The sequence below is a fragment of the Scyliorhinus torazame genome, chromosome 2 (assembly GCF_047496885.1).
Source record: "Scyliorhinus torazame isolate Kashiwa2021f chromosome 2, sScyTor2.1, whole genome shotgun sequence".
NCBI lineage: Eukaryota > Metazoa > Chordata > Chondrichthyes > Carcharhiniformes > Scyliorhinidae > Scyliorhinus > Scyliorhinus torazame.
In genome coordinates, this window is record NC_092708.1 from 403,387,671 (window position 1) to 403,414,075 (window position 26,405).

The window sequence follows — 26,405 nt, forward strand, 5'->3', positions numbered from 1 at the left end:
TGTGGATCTGGCCAGGCAGACTTTGGCAAAGTGCCCTTTCTTGCCGCAGTCGCTACAGGTCGCGTTCCGAGCCGGGCAGCGCTGCCTGAGGTGCTGGTTCTGGCCGCAGAAATAGTAGGGCAGTGCCCCGGGTTGGGTGGGCAGCCGCGCGGCACAGGCCTGGGTTAGGCAGGCAGCCCCCGGGTTGGGCGGGCAGCCGCGCGGCACAGGCCTGGGTTAGGCAGGCAGCCCCCGGGTTGGGCGGGCAGTCGCGCGGCACAGGCCTGGGTTAGGCAGGCAGCCCCCGGGTTGGGCGGGCAGCCGCGCGGCACAGGCCTGGGACACCCTCGGGTCGGGTGTCCGTGAGGGGATCGCGTGGTCGGAGGGGAAAGCGTCGAGGCTCTGGAAAGCTACTTCTAAGGAGGTGGATAGTTTTACCGTCTCTGCTAGGTCGAGGGCGCCCTTTTTGCACAGGCGTTGTCTGACGTAGTTGGACCGGACTCCAGCCACATAGGCGTCCCGGATGGCGAGTTCCATGCGCTGCGAGGCCGTGATGTCCTTGTAGTTGCAGTTTCTAGCGAGTACCTTCAGGTCGCGGAGGTATTCCTCCAGCGATTCCCCGGGGCGTTGACGACGAGTGGTGAGGAGATGCCGCGCGGACACTTCGTTCACCGGCCTCACGTACTGCCTTTTCAGGATCGCGGCCACGTCTGTGTACTTGGTCGCTTCCTCGATCTGCACGGAGTTTCTGTGGCTCACCCGGGCGTGGAGGAGACTCAGTGATGGTGGGCAAGGCGGAGGCAGCAAGGTAGCCCTCAAAACAGTAGAGCCAGTGTGAAAAAACTCCTTTGGCTTCAGCTGTCTGTGGGTTGAGTTCCAGTATTAGGGGCTGTTTAGCACAGGGCTAAATCGCTGGCTTTGAAAGTAGACCAAGGCAGACCAGCAGCACGGTTCAATTCCCGTACCAGCCTCCCCGAACAGGCACCGGAATGTGGCGACTAGGGGCTTTTCACAGTAACTTCATTGAAGCCTACTTGTGACAATAAGCAATTTTCAATCAGGTTTGAGGGCTGCTCCCATACCGAGATTGTAGCTGATTAAATTGATGCGACCATCAATTCACACGAGACGGAGAGTTGAAGTGAACAGTGGTTTTAATCAGCTAGAACTGTGCCTGCCTGCGACTGCTCTGTCCTGAATGCCGCCTACAGGCAACCTCCTTCTGCAATGCTCCCGCTGAAATTGACTAACCAGCTGCTCTCACGCCGCCGAAATCGACTGGTGCAGGCGGGAGGGTTTCAGATTTTTGGATAACTGGGGCTCTTTCTGGGGAAGGTGGGACCTCTACAGACAGGATGGTCTACATCTGAACCTGAGGGGCACAAATATCCTGGGGGGGAGATTTGTTAGTGCTCTTTAGGGGGGTTTAAACTAATGCAGCAGGGGCATGGGAACCTGGATTGTAGTTTTAGGGTAAGGGAGAATGAGAGTATAGAGGTCAGGAGCACAGATTTGACGTCGCAGGAGGGGGCCAGTGTTCAGGTAGGTGGTTTGAAGTGTGTCTACTTCAATGCCAGGAGTATACGAAACAAGGTAGGGGAACTGGCAGCATGGGTTGGTACCTGGGACTTCGATGTTGTGGCCATTTCGGAGACATGGATAGAGCAGGGACAGGAATGGATGTTGCAGGTTCCGGGGTTTAGGTGTTTTAGTAAGCTCAGAGAAGGAGGCAAAAGAGGGGGAGGTGTGGCGCTGCTAGTCAAGAGCAGTATTACGGTGGCGGAGAGGATGCTAGATGGGGACTCATCTTCCGAGGTAGTATGGGCTAAAGTTAGAAACAGGAAAGGAGAGGTCACCCTGTTGGGAGTTTTTTATAGGCCTCCTAATAGTTCTAGGGATGTAGAGGAAAGGATGGCGAAGATGATTCTGGATATGAGCGAAAGTAACAGGGTAGTTATTATGGGAGACTTTAACTTTCCAAATATTGACTGGAAAATATATAGTTCGAGTACAATAGATGGGTCGTTTTTTGTACAGTGTGTGCAGGAGGGTTTCCTGAAACAATATGTTGACAGGCCAACAAGAGGCGAGGCCACGTTGGATTTGGTTTTGGGTAATGAACCAGGCCAGGTGTTGGATTTGGAGGTAGGAGAGCACTTTGGGGACAGTGACCACAATTCGGTGACGTTTACGTTAATGATGGAAAGGGATAAGTATACACCGCAGGGCAAGAGTTATAGCTGGGGGAAGGGCAATTATGATGCCATTAGACGTGACTTGGGGGGGATAAGGTGGAGAAGTAGGCTGCAAGTGTTGGGCACACTGGATAAGTGGGGCTTGTTCAAGGATCAGCTACTGCGTTCTTGATAAGTATGTACCGGTCAGACAGGGAGGAAGGCGTCGAGCGAGGGAACCGTGGTTTACCAAGGAAGTGGAATCTCTTGTTAAGAGGAAGAAGGAGGCCTATGTGAAGATGAAGTGTGAAGTTTCGGTTGGGGCGATGGATAGTTACAAGGTAGCGAGGAAGGATCTAAAGAGAGAGCTAAGACGAGCAAGGAGGGGACATGAGAAGTATTTGGCAGGAAGGATCAAGGAAAACCCAAAAGCTTTCTATAGGTATGTCAGGAATAAGCGAATGACTAGGGAAAGAGTAGGACCAGTCAAGGACAGGGATGGGAAATTGTGTGTGGAGTCTGAAGAGATAGGCGAGATACTAAATGAATATTTTTCGTCAGTATTCACTCAGGAAAAAGATAATGTTGTGGAGGAGAATGCTGAGCCCCAGGCTAATAGAATAGATGGCATTGAGGTACGTAGGGAAGAGGTGTTGGCAATTCTGGACAGGCTGAAAATAGATAAGTCCCCGGGACCTGATGGGATTTATCCTAGGATTCTATGGGAGGCCAGGGAAGAGATTGCTGGACCTTTGGCTTTGATTTTTATGTCATCATTGGCTACAGGAATAGTGCCAGAGGACTGGAGAATACCAAATGTGGTCCCTTTGTTCAAAAAGGGGAGCAGAGACAACCCCGGCAACTATAGACCGGTGAGCCTCACGTCTGTAGTGGGTAAAGTCTTGGAGGGGGTTATAAGGGACAAGATTTATAATCATCTAGATAGGAATAATATGATCAGGGATAGTCAGCATGGCTTTGTGAAGGGTAGGTCATGCCTCACAAACCTTATTGAGTTCTTTGAGAAGGTGACTGAACAGGTAGACGAGGGTAGAGCAGTTGATGTGGTGTATATGGATTTCAGCAAAGCGTTTGATAAGGTTCCCCACGGTAGGCTATTGCAAAAAATACGGAGGCTGGGGATTGAGGGTGATTTAGAGATGTGGATCAGAAATTGGCTAGCTGAAAGAAGACAGAGGGTGGTGGTTGATGGGAAATGTTCAGAATGGAGTACAGTCACAAGTGGAGTACCACAAGGATCTGTTCTGGGGCCGTTGCTGTTTGTCATTTTTATCAATGACCTAGAGGAAGGCGCAGAAGGGTGGGTGAGTAAATTTGCAGACGATACTAAAGTCGGTGGTGTTGTCGATAGTGTGGAAGGAAGTAGCAGGTTACAGAGGGATATAGATAAGCTGCAGAGCTGGGCTGAGAGGTGGCAAATGGAGTTTAATGTAGAGAAGTGTGAGGTGATTCACTTTGGAAGGAATAACAGGAATGCGGAATATTTGGCTAATGGTAAAGTTCTTGAAAGTGTGGCTGAGCAGAGGGATCTAGGTGTCCATGTACATAGATCCCTGAAAGTTGCCACCCAGGTTGATAGGGTTGTGAAGAAGGCCTATGGAGTGTTGGCCTTTATTGGTAGAGGGATTGAGTTCCGGAGTCGGGAGGTCATGTTGCAGCTGTACAGAACTCTGGTCCGGCCGCATTTGGAGTATTGCGTACAGCTCTGGTCACCGCATTATAGGAAGGACGTGGAGGCTTTGGAGCGGGTGCAGAGGAGATTTACCAGGATGTTGCCTGGTATGGAGGGAAAATCTTATGAGGAAAGGCTGACGGACTTGAGGTTGTTTTCGTTGGAGAGAAGAAGGTTAAGAGGAGACTTAATAGAGGCATACAAAATGATCAGGGGGTTGGATAGGGTGGACAGTGAGAGCCTTCTCCCGCGGATGGATATGGCTGGCACGAGGGGACATAACTTTAAACTGAGGGGTAATAGATATAGGACAGAGGTCAGAGGTAGGTTCTTTACGCAAAGAGTAGTGAGGCCGTGGAATGCCCTACCTGCTACAGTAGTGAACTCGCCAACATTGAGGGCATTTAAAAGTTTATTGGATAAACATATGGATGATAATGGCATAGTGTAGGTTAGATGGCTTTTGTTTCGGTGCAACATCGTGGGCCGAAGGGCCTGTACTGCGCTGTATTGTTCTATGTTCTATGTTCTATGTAAAGTTGACCGGGATAAAGATTTGGGGGAGATAGAGAGGAAAGGGTGAACACCAGAAGCATACACGGTCCTGATGTAATAATGATGTCACATCGTTTATCTGTGAAGTCAGAGAGATCTCAGGGCAGGAGATACTCCGACTGGGTGTAGCGGCTTTTCAAATGTGTAAATACTTGCTGTAAATAAAGATTGATGGTTTTGAGAAACTACAGACTTGTGCAGAATCGTTTTGAAGAATAAACAATCCTCATCCCCGCGCCCATCACAAACATGAGGTTTGATTGTTGTAAATCTGACAATTACAGCAGTAATATCGACCCTGGACGATATTCACCAGTTAACCTGGAGCAATGAAGTTACACTAAAGCTGAAGAGTTTCGGACCAGCAGCTGCTGGGAGATTAATACAGACAGAGAATAGAAACCCCATCATTCCCAGCAGCAGCCCCAATGAACCAGTTCCCAGTCCCCGTCATTCCCAGCAGCAGCCCCAGTGACACCAGTTCCCAGTCCCCGTCATTCCCAGCAGCAGCCCCAGTGACACCAGTTCCCAGTCCCCGTCATTCCCAGCAGCAGCCCCAATGAACCAGTTCCCAGTCCCCGTCATTCCCAGCAGCAGCCCCAATGAACCAGTTCCCAGTCCCCGTCATTCCCAGCAGCAGCCCCAAAGACACCAGTTCCCAGTCCCCATCATTCCCAGCAGCAGCCCCAATGAACCAGTTCCCAGTCCCCGTCATTCCCAGCAGCAGCCCCAATGACACCAGTTCCCAGTCCCCGTCAGCCCCAGCAGCAGCCCCAATGAACCAGTTCCCAGTCCCCGTCATTCCCAGCAGCAACCGCAGTGACACCAGTTCCCAGTCCCCGTCATTCCCAGCAGCAGCCCCAGTGACACCAGTTCCCAGTCCCCGTCATTCCCAGCAGCAGCCCCAATGAATCAGTTCCCAGTCCCCGTCATTCCCAGCAGCAGCCCCAATGACACCAGTTCCCAGTCCCCGTCATTCCCAGCAGCAACCCCAATGACACCAGTTCCCAGTCCCCGTCATTCCCAGCAGCAGCCCTAATGACACCAGTTCCCAGTCCCCATCATTCCCAGTCCCCGTCATTCCCAGCAGCAACCGCAGTGACACCAGTTCCCAGTCCCCATCATTCCCAGCAGCAGCCCCAATGAACCAGTTCCCAGTCCCCGTCATTCCCAGCAGCAGCCCCAAAGACACCAGTTCCCAGTCCCCGTCATTCCCAGCAGCAGCCCCAATGACACCAGTTCCCAGTCCCCGTCATTCCCAGCAGCAACCCCAATGACACCAGTTCCCAGTCCCCATCATTCCCAGCAGCAGCCCCAATGAACCAGTTCCCAGTCCCCGTCATTCCCAGCAGCAACCCCAATGACACCAGTTCCCAGTCCCCATCATTCCCAGCAGCAGCCCCAATGAACCAGTTCCCTGTCCCCAGCATTCCCAGCAGCAGCCCTAAAGACACCAGTTCCCAGTCCCCATCATTCCCAGCAGCAGCCCCAATGAACCAGTTCCCAGTCCCCATCATTCCCAGCAGCAGCTCCAATGACACCAGTTCCCAGTCCCCGTCATTCCCAGCAGCAGCCCCAAATACACCAGTTCCCAGTCCCCGTCATTCCCAGCAGCAGCCCTAAAGACACCAGTTCCCAGTCCCCATCATTCCCAGCAGCAGCCCCAATGAACCAGTTCCCAGTCCCCATCATTCCCAGCAGCAGCTCCAATGACACCAGTTCCCAGTCCCCGTCATTCCCAGCAGCAGCCCCAAATACACCAGTTCCCAGTCCCCGTCATTCCCAGCAGCAGCCCTAAAGACACCAGTCCCCAGCATTCCCAGCAGCAGCCCCAATGACACCAGTTCCCAGTCCCCGTCATTCCCAGCAGCAGCTCCAATGAACCAGTTCCCAGTCCCCGTCATTCCCAGCAGCAGCCCCAATGACACCAGTTCCCAGTCCCCATCATTCCCAGCAGCAGCCCCAATGAACCAGTTCCCAGTCCCCATCATTCCCAGCAGCAACCCCAAAGACACCAGTTCCCAGTCCCCATAATTCCCAGCAGCAACCCCAAAGACACCAGTTCCCAGTCCCCATAATTCCCAGCAGCAACCCCAAAGACACCAGTTCCCAGTCCCCGTCATTCCCAGCAGCAGCCCCAATGAACCAGTTCCCAGTCCCCGTCAGTCCCAGCAGCAGCCCCAATGAACCAGTTCCCAGTCCCTGTCATTCCCAGCAGCAACCCCAATGACACCAGTTCCCAGTCCCCGTCATTCCCAGCAGCAGCCCCAATGACACCAGTTCCCAGTCCCCGTCAGTCCCAGCAGCAGCCCCAATGAACCAGTTCCCAGTCCCTGTCATTCCCAGCAGCAACCCCAATGACACCAGTTCCCAGTCCCCATCATTCCCAGCAGCAGCCCCAATGACACCAGTTCCCAGTCCCCATCATTCCCAGCAGCAGCCCCAATGAACCAGTTCCCAGTCCCCGTCATTCCCAGCAGCAGCCCCAATGAACCAGTTCCCAGTCCCCATCATTCCCAGCAGCTGCCCCAGTGACACCAGTTCCCAGTCCCCGTCATTCCCAGCAGCAGCTCCAATGACACCAGTTCCCAGTCCCCATCATTCCCAGCAGCAGCCCTAATGACACCAGTTCCCAGTCCCCGTCAGCCCCAGCAGCAGCCCCAATGAACCAGTTCCCAGTTCCCGTCATTCCCAGCAGCAGCCCCAATGACACCAGTTCCCAGTCCCCATCATTCCCAGCAGCAGCCCTAATGACACCAGTTCCCAGTCCCTGTCATTCCCAGCAGCAACCGCAGTGACACCAGTTCCCAGTCCCCGTCATTCCCAGCAGCAGCCCTAATGACACCAGTTCCCAGTCCCCATCATTCCCAGCAGCAACCCCAATGACACCAGTTCCCAGTCCCCATCATTCCCAGCAGCAGCCCCAATGAACCAGTTCCCAGTCCCCGTCATTCCCAGCAGCAGCCCCAATGACACCAGTTCCCAGTCCCCGTCATTCCCAGCAGCAACCCCAATGACACCAGTTCCCAGCCCCCATCATTCCCAGCAGCAGCCCCAATGAACCAGTTCCCAGTCCCCGTCATTCCCAGCAGCAACCCCAATGACACCAGTTCCCAGTCCCCATCATTCCCAGCAGCAGCCCCAATGAACCAGTTCCCAGTCCCCGTCATTCCCAGCAGCAGCCCCAATGGCACCAGTTCCCAGTCCCCATCATTTCCAGCAGCAGCCCCAATGAACCAGTTCCCAGTCCCCGTCATTCCCAGCAGCAGCCCCAATGAACCAGTTCCCAGTCCCCAGCATTCCCAGCAGCAGCCCTAAAGACACCAGTTCCCAGTCCCCATCATTCCCAGCAGCAGCCCCAATGAACCAGTTCCCAGTCCCCATCATTCCCAGCAGCAGCTCCAATGACACCAGTTCCCAGTCCCCGTCATTCCCAGCAGCAGCCCCAATAACACCAGTTCCCATTTCCCATCATTCCCAGCAGCAGCCCTAAAGACACCAGTCCCCAGCATTCCCAGCAGCAGCCCCAATGACACCAGTTCCCAGTCCCCGTCATTCCCAGCAGCAGCTCCAATGACACCAGTTCCCAGTCCCCATCATTCCCAGCAGCAGCCCCAATGAACCAGTTCCCAGTCCCCATCATTCCCAGCAGCAGCCCCAATGACACCAGTTCCCAGTCCCCATAATTCCCAGCAGCAACCCCAATGAACCAGTTCCCAGTCCCCATCATTCCCAGCAGCAGCCCCAATGACACCAGTTCCCAGTCCCCGTCATTCCCAGCAGCAACCCCAATGACACCAGTTCCCAGTCCCCGTCAGTCCCAGCAGCAGCCCCAATGAACCAGTTCCCAGTCCCTGTCATTCCCAGCAGCAACCCCAATGACACCAGTTCCCAGTCCCCATCATTCCCAGCAGCAGCCCCAATGACACCAGTTCCCAGTCCCCATCATTCCCAGCAGCAACCCCAATGACACCAGTTCCCAGTCCCCGTCATTCCCAGCAGCAGCCCCAATGACACCAGTTCCCAGTCCCCGTCATTCCCAGCAGCAGCCCCAATGAACCAGTTCCCAGTCCCCGTCATTCCCAGCAGCAGCCCCAATGAACCAGTTCCCAGTCCCCGTCATTCCCAGCAGCAGCCCCAATGACACCAGTTCCCAGTCCCCGTCATTCCCAGCAGCAGCCCTAATGACACCAGTTCCCAGTCCCTGTCATTCCCAGCAGCAACCGCAGTGACACCAGTTCCCAGTCCCCATCATTCCCAGCAGCAGCCCCAGTGACACCAGTTCCCAGTCCCCATCATTCCCAACAGCAGCCCCAAAGACACCAGTTCCCAGTCCCCATCATTCCCAGCAGCAGCCCCAGTGACACCAGTTCCCAGTCCCCGTCATTCCCAGCAGCAGCTCCAATGACACCAGTTCCCAGTCCCCATCATTCCCAGCAGCAGCCCTAATGACACCAGTTCCCAGTCCCCGTCAGCCCCAGCAGCAGCCCCAGTGAACCAGTTCCCAGTTCCCGTCATTCCCAGCAGCAGCCCCAATGACACCAGTTCCCAGTCCCCATCATTCCCAGCAGCAGCCCTAATGACACCAGTTCCCAGTCCCCGTCAGCCCCAGCAGCAGCCCCAGTGAACCAGTTCCCAGTTCCCGTCATTCCCAGCAGCAGCCCCAATGACACCAGTTCCCAGTCCCCATCATTCCCAGCAGCAGCCCTAATGACACCAGTTCCCAGTCCCTGTCATTCCCAGCAGCAACCGCAGTGACACCAGTTCCCAGTCCCCATCATTCCCAGCAGCAGCCCCAGTGAACCGGTTCCCAGTTCCCGTCATTCCCAGCAGCAGCCCCAATGACACCAGTTCCCAGTTCCCATCAGCCCCAGCAGCAGCCCCAATGAACCAGTTCCCAGTCCCCATCATTCCCAGCAGCAGCCCCAATGACACCAGTTCCCAGTCCCTGTCATTCCCAGCAGCAGCCCCAATGAACCAGTTCCCAGTCCCTGTCATTCCCAGCAGCAGCCCTAAAGACACCAGTTCCCAGTCCCTGTCATTCCCAGCAGCAACCCCAGTGACACCAGTTCCCAGTCCCCATCATTCCCAGCAGCAGCCCCAATGACACCAGTTCCCAGTCCCCATCATTCCCAGCAGCAGCCCCAATGACACCAGTTCCCAGTCCCCATCATTCCCAGCAGCAGCCCCAATGACACCAGTTCCCAGTCCCTGTCATTCCCAGCAGCAGCCCCAATGACACCAGTTCCCAGTCCCTGTCATTCCCAGTAGCAACCCCAATGACACCAGTTCCCAGTCCCCATCATTCCCAGCAGCAGCCCCAATGACACCAGTTCCCAGTCCCCATCATTCCCAGCAGCAGCCCCAATGACACCAGTTCCCAGTCCCTGTCATTCCCAGCAGCAGCCCCAATGACACCAGTTCCCAGTCCCTGTCATTCCCAGCAGCAACCCCAATGACACCAGTTCCCAGTCCCCATCATTCCCAGCAGCAACCCCAATGACACCAGTTCCCAGTCCCCATCATTCCCAGCAGCAGCCCCAGTGACACCAGTTCCCAGTCCCCATCATTCCCAGCAGCAGCCCCAATGACACCAGTTCCCAGTCCCTGTCATTCCCAGCAGCAACCCCAATGACACCAGTTCCCAGTCCCTGTCATTCCCAGCAGCAACCCCAGTGACACCAGTTCCCAGTCCCCATCATTCCCAGCAGCAGCCCCAATGACACCAGTTCCCAGTCCCCATCATTCCCAGCAGCAGCCCCAATGACACCAGTTCCCAGTCCCCATCATTCCCAGCAGCAGCCCCAGTGACACCAGTTCCCAGTCCCCGTCATTCCCAGCAGCAGCCCCAATGACACCAGTTCCCAGTCCCCGTCAGCCCCAGCAGCAACCCCAAAGACACCAGTTCCCAGTCCCCGTCATTCCCAGCAGCAGCCCCAGTGAACCAGTTCCCAGTCCCCAGCATTCCCAGCAGCAGCCCCAATGACACCAGTTCCCAGTCCCCGTCAGTCCCAGCAGCAGCCCTAATGACACCAGTTCCCAGTCCCAGTCATTCCCAGCAGCAGCCCCAGTGACACCAGTTCCCAGTCCCCGTCATTCCCAGCAGCAGCCCCAGTGAACCAGTTCCCAGTCCCCAGCATTCCCAGCAGCAGCCCCAATGACACCAGTTCCCAGTCCCCGTCAGTCCCAGCAGCAGCCCTAATGACACCAGTTCCCAGTCCCAGTCATTCCCAGCAGCAGCCCCAGTGACACCAGTTCCCAGTCCCCGTCATTCCCAGCAGCAGCCCCAGTGACACCAGTTCCTGCTGCAGGAACAGTTTGAAACTTCAAGAAACCAAAACAGCAAAAGGATACTGGGATAGTCTTTGTGAGATCAGGCAAATTCTACATGGTTTGTGGAAAGCAAATCATGTTGAACTAATTTATTCGATGTTTGTTGAGGAAGTAACAGGCAGGGTGGATGAAGGGGAACCTGTAGATGGCGTGTATTTGGATTTGCAGGAGGCATTTGATAAGGTGTCACATCAAAGGTTACAAGGTAAGAGTGTGTGATATTAGCATGGATAAAGGATTGGTTAAATAACGAGACACAAAGCACAGATAAATGGGTCCTTTCCATGTGCTCTAACCAGTGGAATGTCACAGGGATCAGTGCTGGGGTCTCTACAATCTATGTCAATGACTGGGTGATTTAGCACAGTGGGCTAAACAGCTGGCTTTAAAGCAGAACAAAGCCAGCAGCACGGTTCAATTCCCGTACCAGCCTCACCGAACAGGTGCCGGAATGTGGCGACTAGGGGCTTTTCACAGTAACTTCATTGAAGCCTCCTTGTGACAATAAGCGATTTTCATTTCATTTCATTTTCAAATACATATGATCAGTGTGTCTTTGACAGCTTTAATTGTGTAGTCGTAAATGTGAGGTCATGATTGATTCTAACCACTTAATTTGTTACAGGTAAAAGGCTAATTGAAAAAGCATTTTGATTGCTGGAGATTCCCTGGAGACAGTTTACGAGGGAGTGTGCTCGGTCCTAGTGAAGCAGGTTATGGGATAGAGATGACGTAATTAATGTGAGGAGCCAGGGCGGTGAGTAAATCACCGTCAGTGTAAATAAACCAATTAGCAATGTCTCACCTTCTGCAGGAACTCAGTTCTCTCTTTCTTTTTATTTCGACATCGAGCTGCAGCCACTTTGTTTTTCTCCCGCCTCCGTTTCCGCCGTTCATCATCCTCCTGCTCTGTCTGAAGAGATTTTAACATTAAACATTTCTCCACAACAGCCAAATGGCTACCACACGAGGGGGCCGATCAGTCCACTGTGTCGGTGACAGTAAAATAATCACATCGAACAATAACCGACACAGCAGAGGCTGCAGGCAATGTCCCAGCACTGACCCCATCAAACACTCCCAGGACGGTACAGCACGGGGTTAAATACAGAGTAAAGGTCCCTCTGCACTGTCCCCATCAAACACTCCCAGGACAGGTACAGCACGGGGTTAGATACAGAGTAAAGCTCCCTCTACACTGTCTCCATCAAACACTCCCAGGACAGGTACAGCACGGGGTTAGATACAGAGTAAAGCTCCCTCTACACTGTCTCCATCAAACACTCCCAGGACAGGTACAGCACGGGGTTAGATACAGAGTAAAGCTCCCTCTACACTGTCTCCATCAAACACTCCCAGGACAGGTACAGCACGGGGTTAGATACAGAGTAAAGCTCCCTCTACACTGTCTCCATCAAACACTCCCAGGACAGGTACAGCACGGGGTTAGATACAGAGTAAAGGTCCCTCTACACTGTCTCCATCAAACACTCCCAGGACAGGTACAGCATGGTGTTAGATACAGAGTAAAGGTCCCTCTACACTGACCCCATCAAACACTCCCAGGACAGGTACAGCACGGGGTTAGATACAGAGTAAAGGTCCCTCCACACGGTCCCCATCAAACACTCCCAGGACAGGTACAGCACGGGGTTAGATACAGAGTAAAGGTCCCTCTACACGGTCCCCATCAAACACTCCCAGGACAGGTACAGCACGGGGTTAGATACAGAGTAAAGCTCCCTCTACACTGACCCCATCAAACACTCCCAGGACAGGTACAGCACAGGGTTAGATACAGAGTAAAGCTCCCTCTACACTGTCCCCGTCAAACACACCCAGGACAGGTACAGCACGGGGTTAGATACAGAGTAAAGCTCCCTCTACACTGTCCCCATCAAACACTCCCAGGACAGGTACAGCACTGGGTTAGATACAGAGTAAAGCTCCCTCTACACTGTCCCCATCAAACACTCCCAGGACAGGTACAGCACGGGGTTAGATACAGAGTAAAGGTCCCTCTACACTGTCCCCATCAAACACTCCCAGGACAGGTACAGCACGGGGTTAGATACAGAGTAAAGCTCCCTCTACACTGTCCCCATCAAACACTCCCAGGACAGGTACAGCACTGGGTTAGATACAGAGTAAAGCTCCCTCTACACTGTCCCCATCAAACACTCCCAGGACAGGTACAGCACGGGGTTAGATACAGAGTAAAGCTCCCTCTACACTGTTCCCATCAAACACTCCCAGGACAGGTACAGCACAGGGTTAGATACAGAGTAAAGCTCCCTCTACACTGCCCCCATCAAACACTCCCAGAACAGGCACAGCACGGGGTTAGATACAGAGTAAAGCTCCCTCTACACTGACCCCATCAAACACTCGCAGGACAGGTACAGCACGGGGTTAGATACAGAGTAAAGGTCCCTCTGCACTGTCCCCATCAAACACTCCCAGGACAGGTACAGCACGGGGTTAGATACAGAGTAAAGGTCCCTCCACACGGTCCCCATCAAACACTCCCAGGACAGGTACAGCACGGGGTTAGATACAGAGTAAAGGTCCCTCTACACGGTCCCCATCAAACACTCCCAGGACAGGTACAGCACGGGGTTAGATACAGAGTAAAGCTCCCTCTACACTGACCCCATCAAACACTCCCAGGACAGGTACAGCACAGGGTTAGATACAGAGTAAAGCTCCCTCTACACTGTCCCCGTCAAACACACCCAGGACAGGTACAGCACGCGGTTAGATACAGAGTAAAGCTCCCTCTACACTGTCCCCATCAAACACTCCCAGGACAGGTACAGCACTGGGTTAGATACAGAGTAAAGCTCCCTCTACACTGTCCCCATCAAACACTCCCAGGACAGGTACAGCACGGGGTTAGATACAGAGTAAAGGTCCCTCTACACTGACCCCATCAAACACACCCAGGACAGGTACAGCACGGGGTTAGATACAGAGTAAAGCTCCCTCTACACTGTCCCAATCAAACACTCCCAGGACAGGTACAGCACTGGGTTAGATACAGAGTAAAGCTCCCTCTACACTGTCCCCATCAAACACTCCCAGGACAGGTACAGCACGGGGTTAGATACAGAGTAAAGCTCCCTCTACACTGTTCCCATCAAACACTCCCAGGACAGGTACAGCACGGGGTTGGATACAGAGTAAAGCTCCCTCTACACTGTCCCCATCAAACACTCCCAGGACAGGTACAGCACGGGGTTAGATACAGAGTAAAACACCCTCTACCCTGTCCCCATCAAACACTCCCAGGACAGGTACAGCACGGGGTTAGATACAGAGTAAAGCTCCCTCTACACTGTCCCCATCAAACACTCCCAGGACAGGTACAGCACTGGGTTAGATACAGAGTAAAGCTCCCTCTACACTGTCCCCATCAAACACTCCCAGGACAGATACAGCACGGGGTTAGATACAGAGTAAAGCTCCCTCTACACTGTCACCATCAAACACTCCCAGGACAGGTACAGCATGGGGTTAGATACAGAGTAAAGCTCCCTCTACACTGTCCCCATCAAACACTCCCAGGACAGGTACAGCACGAGGTTAGATACAGAGTAAAGCTCCCTCTACACTGACCCCATCAAACACTCCCAGGACAGGTACAGCACAGGGTTAGATACAGAGTAAAGCTCCCTCTACACTGTCCCCATCAAACACTCCCAGAACAGGTACAGAATGGGGTTAGATACAGAGTAAAGCTCCCTCTACACTGACCCCATCAAACACTCCCAGGACAGGTACAGCACAGGGTTAAATACAGAGTAAAGCTCCCTCTACACTGTCCCCATCAAACACTCCCAAGACAGGTACAGCACGGGGTTAGATACAGAGTAAAGCTCCCTCTACACTGTCCCCATCAAACACTCCCAGGACAGGTACAGCACGGGGTTAGATACAGAGTAAAGATCCCTCTACACTGTCCCCATCAAACACTCCCAGGACAGGTACAGCACGGGGTTAGATACAGAGTAAAGCTCCCTCTACACTGTCCCCATCAAACACTCCCAGGACAGGTACAGCACGAGGTTAGATACAGAGTAAAGGTCCCTCTACACTGTCTCCATCAAACACTCCCAGGACAGGTACAGCACGGGGTTAGATACAGAGTAAAGCTTCCTCTACACTGTCCCCATCAAACACTGCCAGGACAGGTACAGCACGGGGTTAGATACAGTGTAAAACTCCCTCTACAGTGTCCCCATCAAACACTCCCAGGACAGGTACAGCACAGGGTTAGATACAGAGTAAAGCTCCCTCTACACTGTCCCCGTCAAACACTCCCAGGACAGGTACAGCACGGGGTTAGATACAGAGTAAAGGTCCCTCTGCACTGTCCCCATCAAACACTCCCAGGACAGGTACAGCACGGGGTTAGATACAGAGTAAAGCTTCCTCTACACTGTCCCCATCAAACACTGCCAGGACAGGTACAGCACGGGGTTAGATACAGTGTAAAACTCCCTCTACAGTGTCCCCATCAAACACTCCCAGGACAGGTACAGCACAGGGTTAGATACAGAGTAAAGCTCCCTCTACACTGTCCCCGTCAAACACTCCCAGGACAGGTACAGCACGGGGTTAGATACAGAGTAAAGGTCCCTCTGCACTGTCCCCATCAAACACTCCCAGGACAGGTACAGCACGGGGTTAGATACAGAGTAAAGGTCCCTCCACACGGTCCCCATCAAACACTCCCAGGACAGGTACAGCACGGGGTTAGATACAGAGTAAAGGTCCCTCTACACGGTCCCCATCAAACACTCCCAGGACAGGTACAGCACGGGGTTAGATACAGAGTAAAGCTCCCTCTACACTGACCCCATCAAACACTCCCAGGACAGGTACAGCACAGGGTTAGATACAGAGTAAAGCTCCCTCTACACTGTCCCCGTCAAACACACCCAGGACAGGTACAGCACGGGGTTAGATACAGAGTAAAGCTCCCTCTACACTGTCCCCATCAAACACTCCCAGGACAGGTACAGCACTGGGTTAGATACAGAGTAAAGCTCCCTCTACACTGTCCCCATGAAACACTCCCAGGACAGGTACAGCACGGGGTTAGATACAGAGTAAAGGTCCCTCGACACTGACCCCATCAAACACACCCAGGACAGGTACAGCACGGGGTTAGATACAGAGTAAAGCTCCCTCTACACTGTCCCCATCAAACACTCCCAGGACAGGTACAGCACTGGGTTAGATACAGAGTAAAGCTCCCTCTACACTGTCCCCATCAAACACTCCCAGGACAGGTACAGCACGGGGTTAGATACAGAGTAAAGCTCCCTCTACACTGTTCCCATCAAACACTCCCAGGACAGGTACAGCACGGGGTTAGATACAGAGTAAAGCTCCCTCTACACTGCCCCCATCAAACACTCCCAGAACAGGCACAGCACGGGGTTAGATACAGAGTAAAGCTCCCTCTACAGTGTCCCCATCAAACACTCCCAGGACAGATACAGCACGGGGTTAGATACAGAGTAAAGCTCCCTCTACACTGTCACCATCAAACACTCCCAGGACAGGTACAGCATGGGGTTAGATACAGAGTAAAGCTCCCTCTACACTGTCCCCATCAAACACTCCCAGGACAGGTACAGCACGAGGTTAGATACAGAGTAAAGCTCCCTCTACACTGACCCCATCAAACACTCCCAGGACAGATACAGCACGGGGTTAGATACAGAGTAAAGCTCCCTCTACACTGTCACCATCAAACACTCCCAGGACAGGTACAGCACGGGGTTAGATACAGAGTAAAGCTCCCTCTACACTGTCCCCATCAAACACTCCCAGGACAGGTACAGCACTGGGTTAGATACAGAGTAAAGCTCCCTCTACACTGTCCCCATCAAACACTCCCAGGACAGGTACAGCACGGGGTTAGATACAGAGTAAAGCTCCCTCTACACTGTTCCCATCAAACACTCCCAGGACAGGTACAGCACAGGGTTAGATACAGAGTAAAGCTCCCTCTACACTGCCCCCATCAAACACTCCCAGAACAGGCACAGCACGGGGTTAGATACAGAGTAAAGCTCCCTCTACACTGACCCCATCAAACACTCGCAGGACAGGTACAGCACGGGGTTAGATACAGAGTAAAGGTCCCTCTGCACTGTCCCCATCAAACACTCCCAGGACAGGTACAGCACGGGGTTAGATACAGAGTAAAGGTCCCTCCACACGGTCCCCATCAAACACTCCCAGGACAGGTACAGCACGGGGTTAGATACAGAGTAAAGGTCCCTCTACACGGTCCCCATCAAACACTCCCAGGACAGGTACAGCACGGGGTTAGATACAGAGTAAAGCTCCCTCTACACTGACCCCATCAAACACTCCCAGGACAGGTACAGCACAGGGTTAGATACAGAGTAAAGCTCCCTCTACACTGTCCCCGTCAAACACACCCAGGACAGGTACAGCACGCGGTTAGATACAGAGTAAAGCTCCCTCTACACTGTCCCCATCAAACACTCCCAGGACAGGTACAGCACTGGGTTAGATACAGAGTAAAGCTCCCTCTACACTGTCCCCATCAAACACTCCCAGGACAGGTACAGCACGGGGTTAGATACAGAGTAAAGGTCCCTCTACACTGACCCCATCAAACACACCCAGGACAGGTACAGCACGGGGTTAGATACAGAGTAAAGCTCCCTCTACACTGTCCCAATCAAACACTCCCAGGACAGGTACAGCACTGGGTTAGATACAGAGTAAAGCTCCCTCTACACTGTCCCCATCAAACACTCCCAGGACAGGTACAGCACGGGGTTAGATACAGAGTAAAGCTCCCTCTACACTGTTCCCATCAAACACTCCCAGGACAGGTACAGCACGGGGTTGGATACAGAGTAAAGCTCCCTCTACACTGTCCCCATCAAACACTCCCAGGACAGGTACAGCACGGGGTTAGATACAGAGTAAAACACCCTCTACCCTGTCCCCATCAAACACTCCCAGGACAGGTACAGCACGGGGTTAGATACAGAGTAAAGCTCCCTCTACACTGTCCCCATCAAACACTCCCAGGACAGGTACAGCACTGGGTTAGATACAGAGTAAAGCTCCCTCTACACTGTCCCCATCAAACACTCCCAGGACAGATACAGCACGGGGTTAGATACAGAGTAAAGCTCCCTCTACACTGTCACCATCAAACACTCCCAGGACAGGTACAGCATGGGGTTAGATACAGAGTAAAGCTCCCTCTACACTGTCCCCATCAAACACTCCCAGGACAGGTACAGCACGAGGTTAGATACAGAGTAAAGCTCCCTCTACACTGACCCCATCAAACACTCCCAGGACAGGTACAGCACAGGGTTAGATACAGAGTAAAGCTCCCTCTACACTGTCCCCATCAAACACTCCCAGAACAGGTACAGAATGGGGTTAGATACAGAGTAAAGCTCCCTCTACACTGACCCCATCAAACACTCCCAGGACAGGTACAGCACAGGGTTAGATACAGAGTAAAGCTCCCTCTACACTGTCCCCGTCAAACACACCCAGGACAGGTACAGCACGGGGTTAGATACAGAGTAAAGCTCCCTCTACACTGTCCCCATCAAACACTCCCAGGACAGGTACAGCACTGGGTTAGATACAGAGTAAAGCTCCCTCTACACTGTCCCCATGAAACACTCCCAGGACAGGTACAGCACGGGGTTAGATACAGAGTAAAGCTCCCTCTACACTGACCCCATCAAACACTCCCAGGACAGGTACAGCACAGGGTTAGATACAGAGTAAAGCTCCCTCTACACTGTCCCCGTCAAACACACCCAGGACAGGTACAGCACGGGGTTAGATACAGAGTAAAGCTCCCTCTACACTGTCCCCATCAAACACTCCCAGGACAGGTACAGCACTGGGTTAGATACAGAGTAAAGCTCCCTCTACACTGTCCCCATCAAACACTCCCAGGACAGGTACAGCACGGGGTTAGATACAGAGTAAAGCTCCCTCTACACTGTTCCCATCAAACACTCCCAGGACAGGTACAGCACGGGGTTAGATACAGAGTAAAGCTCCCTCTACACTGCCCCCATCAAACACTCCCAGGACAGGTACAGCACGGGGTTAGATACAGAGTAAAGCTCCCTCTACAGTGTCCCCATCAAACACTCCCAGGACAGATACAGCACGGGGTTAGATACAGAGTAAAGCTCCCTCTACACTGTCACCATCAAACACTCCCAGGACAGGTACAGCATGGGGTTAGATACAGAGTAAAGCTCCCTCTACACTGTCCCCATCAAACACTCCCAGGACAGGTACAGCACGAGGTTAGATACAGAGTAAAGCTCCCTCACACTGACCCCATCAAACACTCCCAGGACAGATACAGCACGGGGTTAGATACAGAGTAAAGCTCCCTCTACACTGTCACCATCAAACACTCCCAGGACAGGTACAGCACGGGGTTAGATACAGAGTAAAGCTCCCTCTACACTGTCCCCATCAAACACTCCCAGGACAGGTACAGCACTGGGTTAGATACAGAGTAAAGCTCCCTCTACACTGTCCCCATCAAACACTCCCAGGACAGGTACAGCACGGGGTTAGATACAGAGTAAAGCTCCCTCTACACTGTTCCCATCAAACACTCCCAGGACAGGTACAGCACAGGGTTAGATACAGAGTAAAGCTCCCTCTACACTGCCCCCATCAAACACTCCCAGAACAGGCACAGCACGGGGTTAGATACAGAGTAAAGCTCCCTCTACACTGACCCCATCAAACACTCGCAGGACAGGTACAGCACGGGGTTAGATACAGAGTAAAGGTCCCTCTGCACTGTCCCCATCAAACACTCCCAGGACAGGTACAGCACGGGGTTAGATACAGAGTAAAGGTCCCTCCACACGGTCCCCATCAAACACTCCCAGGACAGGTACAGCACGGGGTTAGATACAGAGTAAAGGTCCCTCTACACGGTCCCCATCAAACACTCCCAGGACAGGTACAGCACGGGGTTAGATACAGAGTAAAGCTCCCTCTACACTGACCCCATCAAACACTCCCAGGACAGGTACAGCACAGGGTTAGATACAGAGTAAAGCTCCCTCTACACTGTCCCCGTCAAACACACCCAGGACAGGTACAGCACGCGGTTAGATACAGAGTAAAGCTCCCTCTACACTGTCCCCATCAAACACTCCCAGGACAGGTACAGCACTGGGTTAGATACAGAGTAAAGCTCCCTCTACACTGTCCCCATCAAACACTCCCAGGACAGGTACAGCACGGGGTTAGATACAGAGTAAAGGTCCCTCTACACTGACCCCATCAAACACACCCAGGACAGGTACAGCACGGGGTTAGATACAGAGTAAAGCTCCCTCTACACTGTCCCAATCAAACACTCCCAGGACAGGTACAGCACTGGGTTAGATACAGAGTAAAGCTCCCTCTACACTGTCCCCATCAAACACTCCCAGGACAGGTACAGCACGGGGTTAGATACAGAGTAAAGCTCCCTCTACACTGTTCCCATCAAACACTCCCAGGACAGGTACAGCACGGGGTTGGATACAGAGTAAAGCTCCCTCTACACTGTCCCCATCAAACACTCCCAGGACAGGTACAGCACGGGGTTAGATACAGAGTAAAACACCCTCTACCCTGTCCCCATCAAACACTCCCAGGACAGGTACAGCACGGGGTTAGATACAGAGTAAAGCTCCCTCTACACTGTCCCCATCAAACACTCCCAGGACAGGTACAGCACTGGGTTAGATACAGAGTAAAGCTCCCTCTACACTGTCCCCATCAAACACTCCCAGGACAGATACAGCACGGGGTTAGATACAGAGTAAAGCTCCCTCTACACTGTCACCATCAAACACTCCCAGGACAGGTACAGCATGGGGTTAGATACAGAGTAAAGCTCCCTCTACACTGTCCCCATCAAACACTCCCAGGACAGGTACAGCACGAGGTTAGATACAGAGTAAAGCTCCCTCTACACTGACCCCATCAAACACTCCCAGGACAGGTACAGCACAGGGTTAGATACAGAGTAAAGCTCCCTCTACACTGTCCCCATCAAACACTCCCAGAACAGGTACAGAATGGGGTTAGATACAGAGTAAAGCTCCCTCTACACTGACCCCATCAAACACTCCCAGGACAGGTACAGCACAGGGTTAAATACAGAGTAAAGCTCCCTCTACACTGTCCCCATCAAACACTCCCAAGACAGGTACAGCACGGGGTTAGATACAGAGTAAAGCTCCCTCTACACTGTCCCCATCAAACACTCCCAGGACAGGTACAGCACGGGGTTAGATACAGAGTAAAGATCCCTCTACACTGTCCCCATCAAACACTCCCAGGACAGGTACAGCACGGGGTTAGATACAGAGTAAAGCTCCCTCTACACTGTCCCCATCAAACACTCCCAGGACAGGTACAGCACGAGGTTAGATACAGAGTAAAGGTCCCTCTACACTGTCTCCATCAAACACTCCCAGGACAGGTACAGCACGGGGTTAGATACAGAGTAAAGCTTCCTCTACACTGTCCCCATCAAACACTGCCAGGACAGGTACAGCACGGGGTTAGATACAGTGTAAAACTCCCTCTACAGTGTCCCCATCAAACACTCCCAGGACAGGTACAGCACAGGGTTAGATACAGAGTAAAGCTCCCTCTACACTGTCCCCGTCAAACACTCCCAGGACAGGTACAGCACGGGGTTAGATACAGAGTAAAGGTCCCTCTGCACTGTCCCCATCAAACACTCCCAGGACAGGTACAGCACGGGGTTAGATACAGAGTAAAGGTCCCTCCACACGGTCCCCATCAAACACTCCCAGGACAGGTACAGCACGGGGTTAGATACAGAGTAAAGGTCCCTCTACACGGTCCCCATCAAACACTCCCAGGACAGGTACAGCACGGGGTTAGATACAGAGTAAAGCTCCCTCTACACTGACCCCATCAAACACTCCCAGGACAGGTACAGCACAGGGTTAGATACAGAGTAAAGCTCCCTCTACACTGTCCCCGTCAAACACACCCAGGACAGGTACAGCACGGGGTTAGATACAGAGTAAAGCTCCCTCTACACTGTCCCCATCAAACACTCCCAGGACAGGTACAGCACTGGGTTAGATACAGAGTAAAGCTCCCTCTACACTGTCCCCATGAAACACTCCCAGGACAGGTACAGCACGGGGTTAGATACAGAGTAAAGGTCCCTCGACACTGACCCCATCAAACACACCCAGGACAGGTACAGCACGGGGTTAGATACAGAGTAAAGCTCCCTCTACACTGTCCCCATCAAACACTCCCAGGACAGGTACAGCACTGGGTTAGATACAGAGTAAAGCTCCCTCTACACTGTCCCCATCAAACACTCCCAGGACAGGTACAGCACGGGGTTAGATACAGAGTAAAGCTCCCTCTACACTGTTCCCATCAAACACTCCCAGGACAGGTACAGCACGGGGTTAGATACAGAGTAAAGCTCCCTCTACACTGCCCCCATCAAACACTCCCAGAACAGGCACAGCACGGGGTTAGATACAGAGTAAAGCTCCCTCTACAGTGTCCCCATCAAACACTCCCAGGACAGATACAGCACGGGGTTAGATACAGAGTAAAGCTCCCTCTACACTGTCACCATCAAACACTCCCAGGACAGGTACAGCATGGGGTTAGATACAGAGTAAAGCTCCCTCTACACTGTCCCCATCAAACACTCCCAGGACAGGTACAGCACGAGGTTAGATACAGAGTAAAGCTCCCTCTACACTGACCCCATCAAACACTCCCAGGACAGGTACAGCACAGGGTTAGATACAGAGTAAAGCTCCCTCTACACTGTCCCCATCAAACACTCCCAGAACAGGTACAGAATGGGGTTAGATACAGAGTAAAGCTCCCTCTACACTGACCCCATCAAACACTCCCAGGACAGGTACAGCACAGGGTTAAATACAGAGTAAAGCTCCCTCTACACTGTCCCCATCAAACACTCCCAAGACAGGTACAGCACGGGGTTAGATACAGAGTAAAGCTCCCTCTACACTGTCCCCATCAAACACTCCCAGGACAGGTACAGCACGGGGTTAGATACAGAGTAAAGATCCCTCTACACTGTCCCCCATCAAACACTCCCAGGACAGGTACAGCACGGTGTTAGATACAGAGTAAAGCTCCCTCTACACTGTCCCCATCAAACACTCCCAGGACAGGTACAGCACGGGGTTAGATACAGAGTAAAGCTCCCTCTACACTGTCCCCATCAAACACTCCCAGGACAGGTACAGCACGAGGTTAGATACAGAGTAAAGGTCCCTCTACACTGTCTCCATCAAACACTCCCAGGACAGGTACAGCACGGGGTTAGATACAGAGTAAAGCTTCCTCTACACTGTCCCCATCAAACACTCCCAGGACAGGTACAGCACGGGGTTAGATACAGTGTAAAACTCCCTCTACAGTGTCCCCATCAAACACTCCCAGGACAGGTACAGCACAGGGTTAGATACAGAGTAAAGCTCCCTCTACACTGTCCCCGTCAAACACTCCCAGGACAGGTACAGCACGGGGTTAGATACAGAGTTAAGCTCCCTCTACACTGTCCCCATCAAACTCTCCCAGCACAGCTACAGCACAGGGTTAGACGCAGAGTAAAGCTCCCTGTACACTGTCCCCATCAAACACTCCCAGGACAGGTACAGCACGGGGTGAGATACAGAGTAAAGCTCCCTCTACACTGTCCCCATCAAACACTCCCAGGACAGGGACAGCACGGGGTTAGATACAGAGTAAAGCTCCCTCTACACTGTCCCCATCAAACACTCCCAGGACAGGTACAGCACGGGGTTAGATACAGAGTAAAGCACCATGTACACTGTCCCCATCAAACACTCCCAGGACAGGTACAGCACAGGGTTGGATACAGTGTCAAGCTCCCTGTATACTGTTCCCATCAAACACTCCCAGGACAGGTACAGCATGGGTTTAGATACAGTGTAAAGCTCCCTCTACAATGTCCCCATCAAACGCTCCCAGGACAGGTACAGCACAGGGTTAGATACAGAGTAAAGCTCCCTCTACACTGTCCCCATCAAACACTCCCAGGGCAGGTATAGCACGGGTTTAGATACAGAATAAAGCTCCCTCTACACTGTCCCCATCAAACACTCCCAGGACAGGTACAGCACGGGGTTAGATACAGAGTAAAGCTCTCTCTACGCTGTCCCCATCAAACACTCCCAGGACAGGTACAACATGGGGTTAGATACAGAGTAAAGCTCCCTCTACACTGTCCCCATCAAACACTCCCAGGACAGGTACAGCACGGGGTTAGATACAGAGTAAAGCTCCCGCTACACTGTCCCCATCAAACACTCCCAGGACAGGTACAGCACTGGGTTAGATACAGAGTAAAGCTCCCTCTACACTGTCCCCATCAAACACTCCCAGGACAGGTACAGCACGGGGTTAGATACAGAGTAAAGGTCCCTCTACACTGACCCCATCAAACACACCCAGGACAGGTACAGCACGGGGTTAGATACAGAGTAAAGATCCCTCTACACTGTCCCCCATCAAACACTCCCAGGACAGGTACAGCACGGTGTTAGATACAGAGTAAAGCTCCCTCTACACTGTCCCCATCAAACACTCCCAGGACAGGTACAGCACGGGGTTAGATACAGAGTAAAGCTCCCTCTACACTGTCCCCATCAAACACTCCCAGGACAGGTACAGCACGAGGTTAGATACAGAGTAAAGGTCCCTCTACACTGTCTCCATCAAACACTCCCAGGACAGGTACAGCACGGGGTTAGATACAGAGTAAAGCTTCCTCTACACTGTCCCCATCAAACACTCCCAGGACAGGTACAGCACGGGGTTAGATACAGTGTAAAACTCCCTCTACAGTGTCCCCATCAAACACTCCCAGGACAGGTACAGCACAGGGTTAGATACAGAGTAAAGCTCCCTCTACACTGTCCCCGTCAAACACTCCCAGGACAGGTACAGCACGGGGTTAGATACAGAGTAAAGGTCCCTCTGCACTGTCCCCATCAAACACTCCCAGGACAGGTACAGCACGGGGTTAGATACAGAGTAAAGGTCCCTCCACACGGTCCCCATCAAACACTCCCAGGACAGGTACAGCACGGGGTTAGATACAGAGTAAAGGTCCCTCTACACGGTCCCCATCAAACACTCCCAGGACAGGTACAGCACGGGGTTAGATACAGAGTAAAGCTCCCTCTACACTGACCCCATCAAACACTCCCAGGACAGGTACAGCACAGGGTTAGATACAGAGTAAAGCTCCCTCTACACTGTCCCCGTCAAACACACCCAGGACAGGTACAGCACGGGGTTAGATACAGAGTAAAGCTCCCTCTACACTGTCCCCATCAAACACTCCCAGGACAGGTACAGCACTGGGTTAGATACAGAGTAAAGCTCCCTCTACACTGTCCCCATCAAACACTCCCAGGACAGGTACAGCACGGGGTTAGATACAGAGTAAAGGTCCCTCTACACTGACCCCATCAAACACACCCAGGACAGGTACAGCACGGGGTTAGATACAGAGTAAAGCTCCCTCTACACTGTCCCCATCAAACACTCCCAGGACAGGTACAGCACTGGGTTAGATACAGAGTAAAGCTCCCTCTACACTGTCCCCATCAAACACTCCCAGGACAGGTACAGCACGGGGTTAGATACAGAGTAAAGCTCCCTCTACACTGTTCCCATCAAAGACTCCCAGGACAGGTACAGCACGGGGTTAGATACAGAGTAAAGCTCCCTCTACACTGCCCCCATCAAACACTCCCAGAACAGGCACAGCACGGGGTTAGATACAGAGTAAAGCTCCCTCTACACTGTCCCCATCAAACACTCCCAGGACAGGTACAGCACGGGGTTGGATACAGAGTAAAGCTCCCTCTACACTGTCCCCATCAAACACTCCCAGGACAGGTACAGCACGGGGTTAGATACAGAGTAAAACTCCCTCTACCCTGTCCCCATCAAACACTCCCAGGACAGGTACAGCACGGGGTTAGATACAGAGTAAAGCTCCCTCTACACTGTCCCCATCAAACACTCCCAGGACAGGTACAGCACTGGGTTAGATACAGAGTAAAGCTCCCTCTACAGTGTCCCCATCAAACACTCCCAGGACAGATACAGCACGGGGTTAGATACAGAGTAAAGCTCCCTCTACACTGTCACCATCAAACACTCCCAGGACAGGTACAGCATGGGGTTAGATACAGAGTAAAGCTCCCTCTACACTGTCCCCATCAAACACTCCCAGGACAGGTACAGCACGAGGTTAGATACAGAGTAAAGCTCCCTCTACACTGACCCCATCAAACACTCCCAGGACAGGTACAGCACAGGGTTAGATACAGAGTAAAGCTCCCTCTACACTGTCCCCATCAAACACTCCCAGAACAGGTACAGAATGGGGTTAGATACAGAGTAAAGCTCCCTCTACACTGACCCCATCAAACACTCCCAGGACAGGTACAGCACAGGGTTAAATACAGAGTAAAGCTCCCTCTACACTGTCCCCATCAAACACTCCCAAGACAGGTACAGCACGGGGTTAGATACAG

The 26,405-nt window shown here is 52.7% G+C and overlaps 1 protein-coding gene across 1 annotated transcript in view; it reads right to left on the minus strand.

The window, feature by feature from the left end:
* LOC140407939 (jun dimerization protein 2-like) overlaps positions 1-26,405 on the minus strand; it is a 148,743-nt gene that overhangs the window by 111,149 nt on the left and 11,189 nt on the right. Inside the window, exon 2 of the mRNA XM_072495127.1 lies at positions 11,540-11,647. Within this exon, the coding sequence (XP_072351228.1) occupies positions 11,540-11,647 (108 nt within the window). The remainder of the gene's footprint in view (positions 1-11,539; positions 11,648-26,405) is intronic.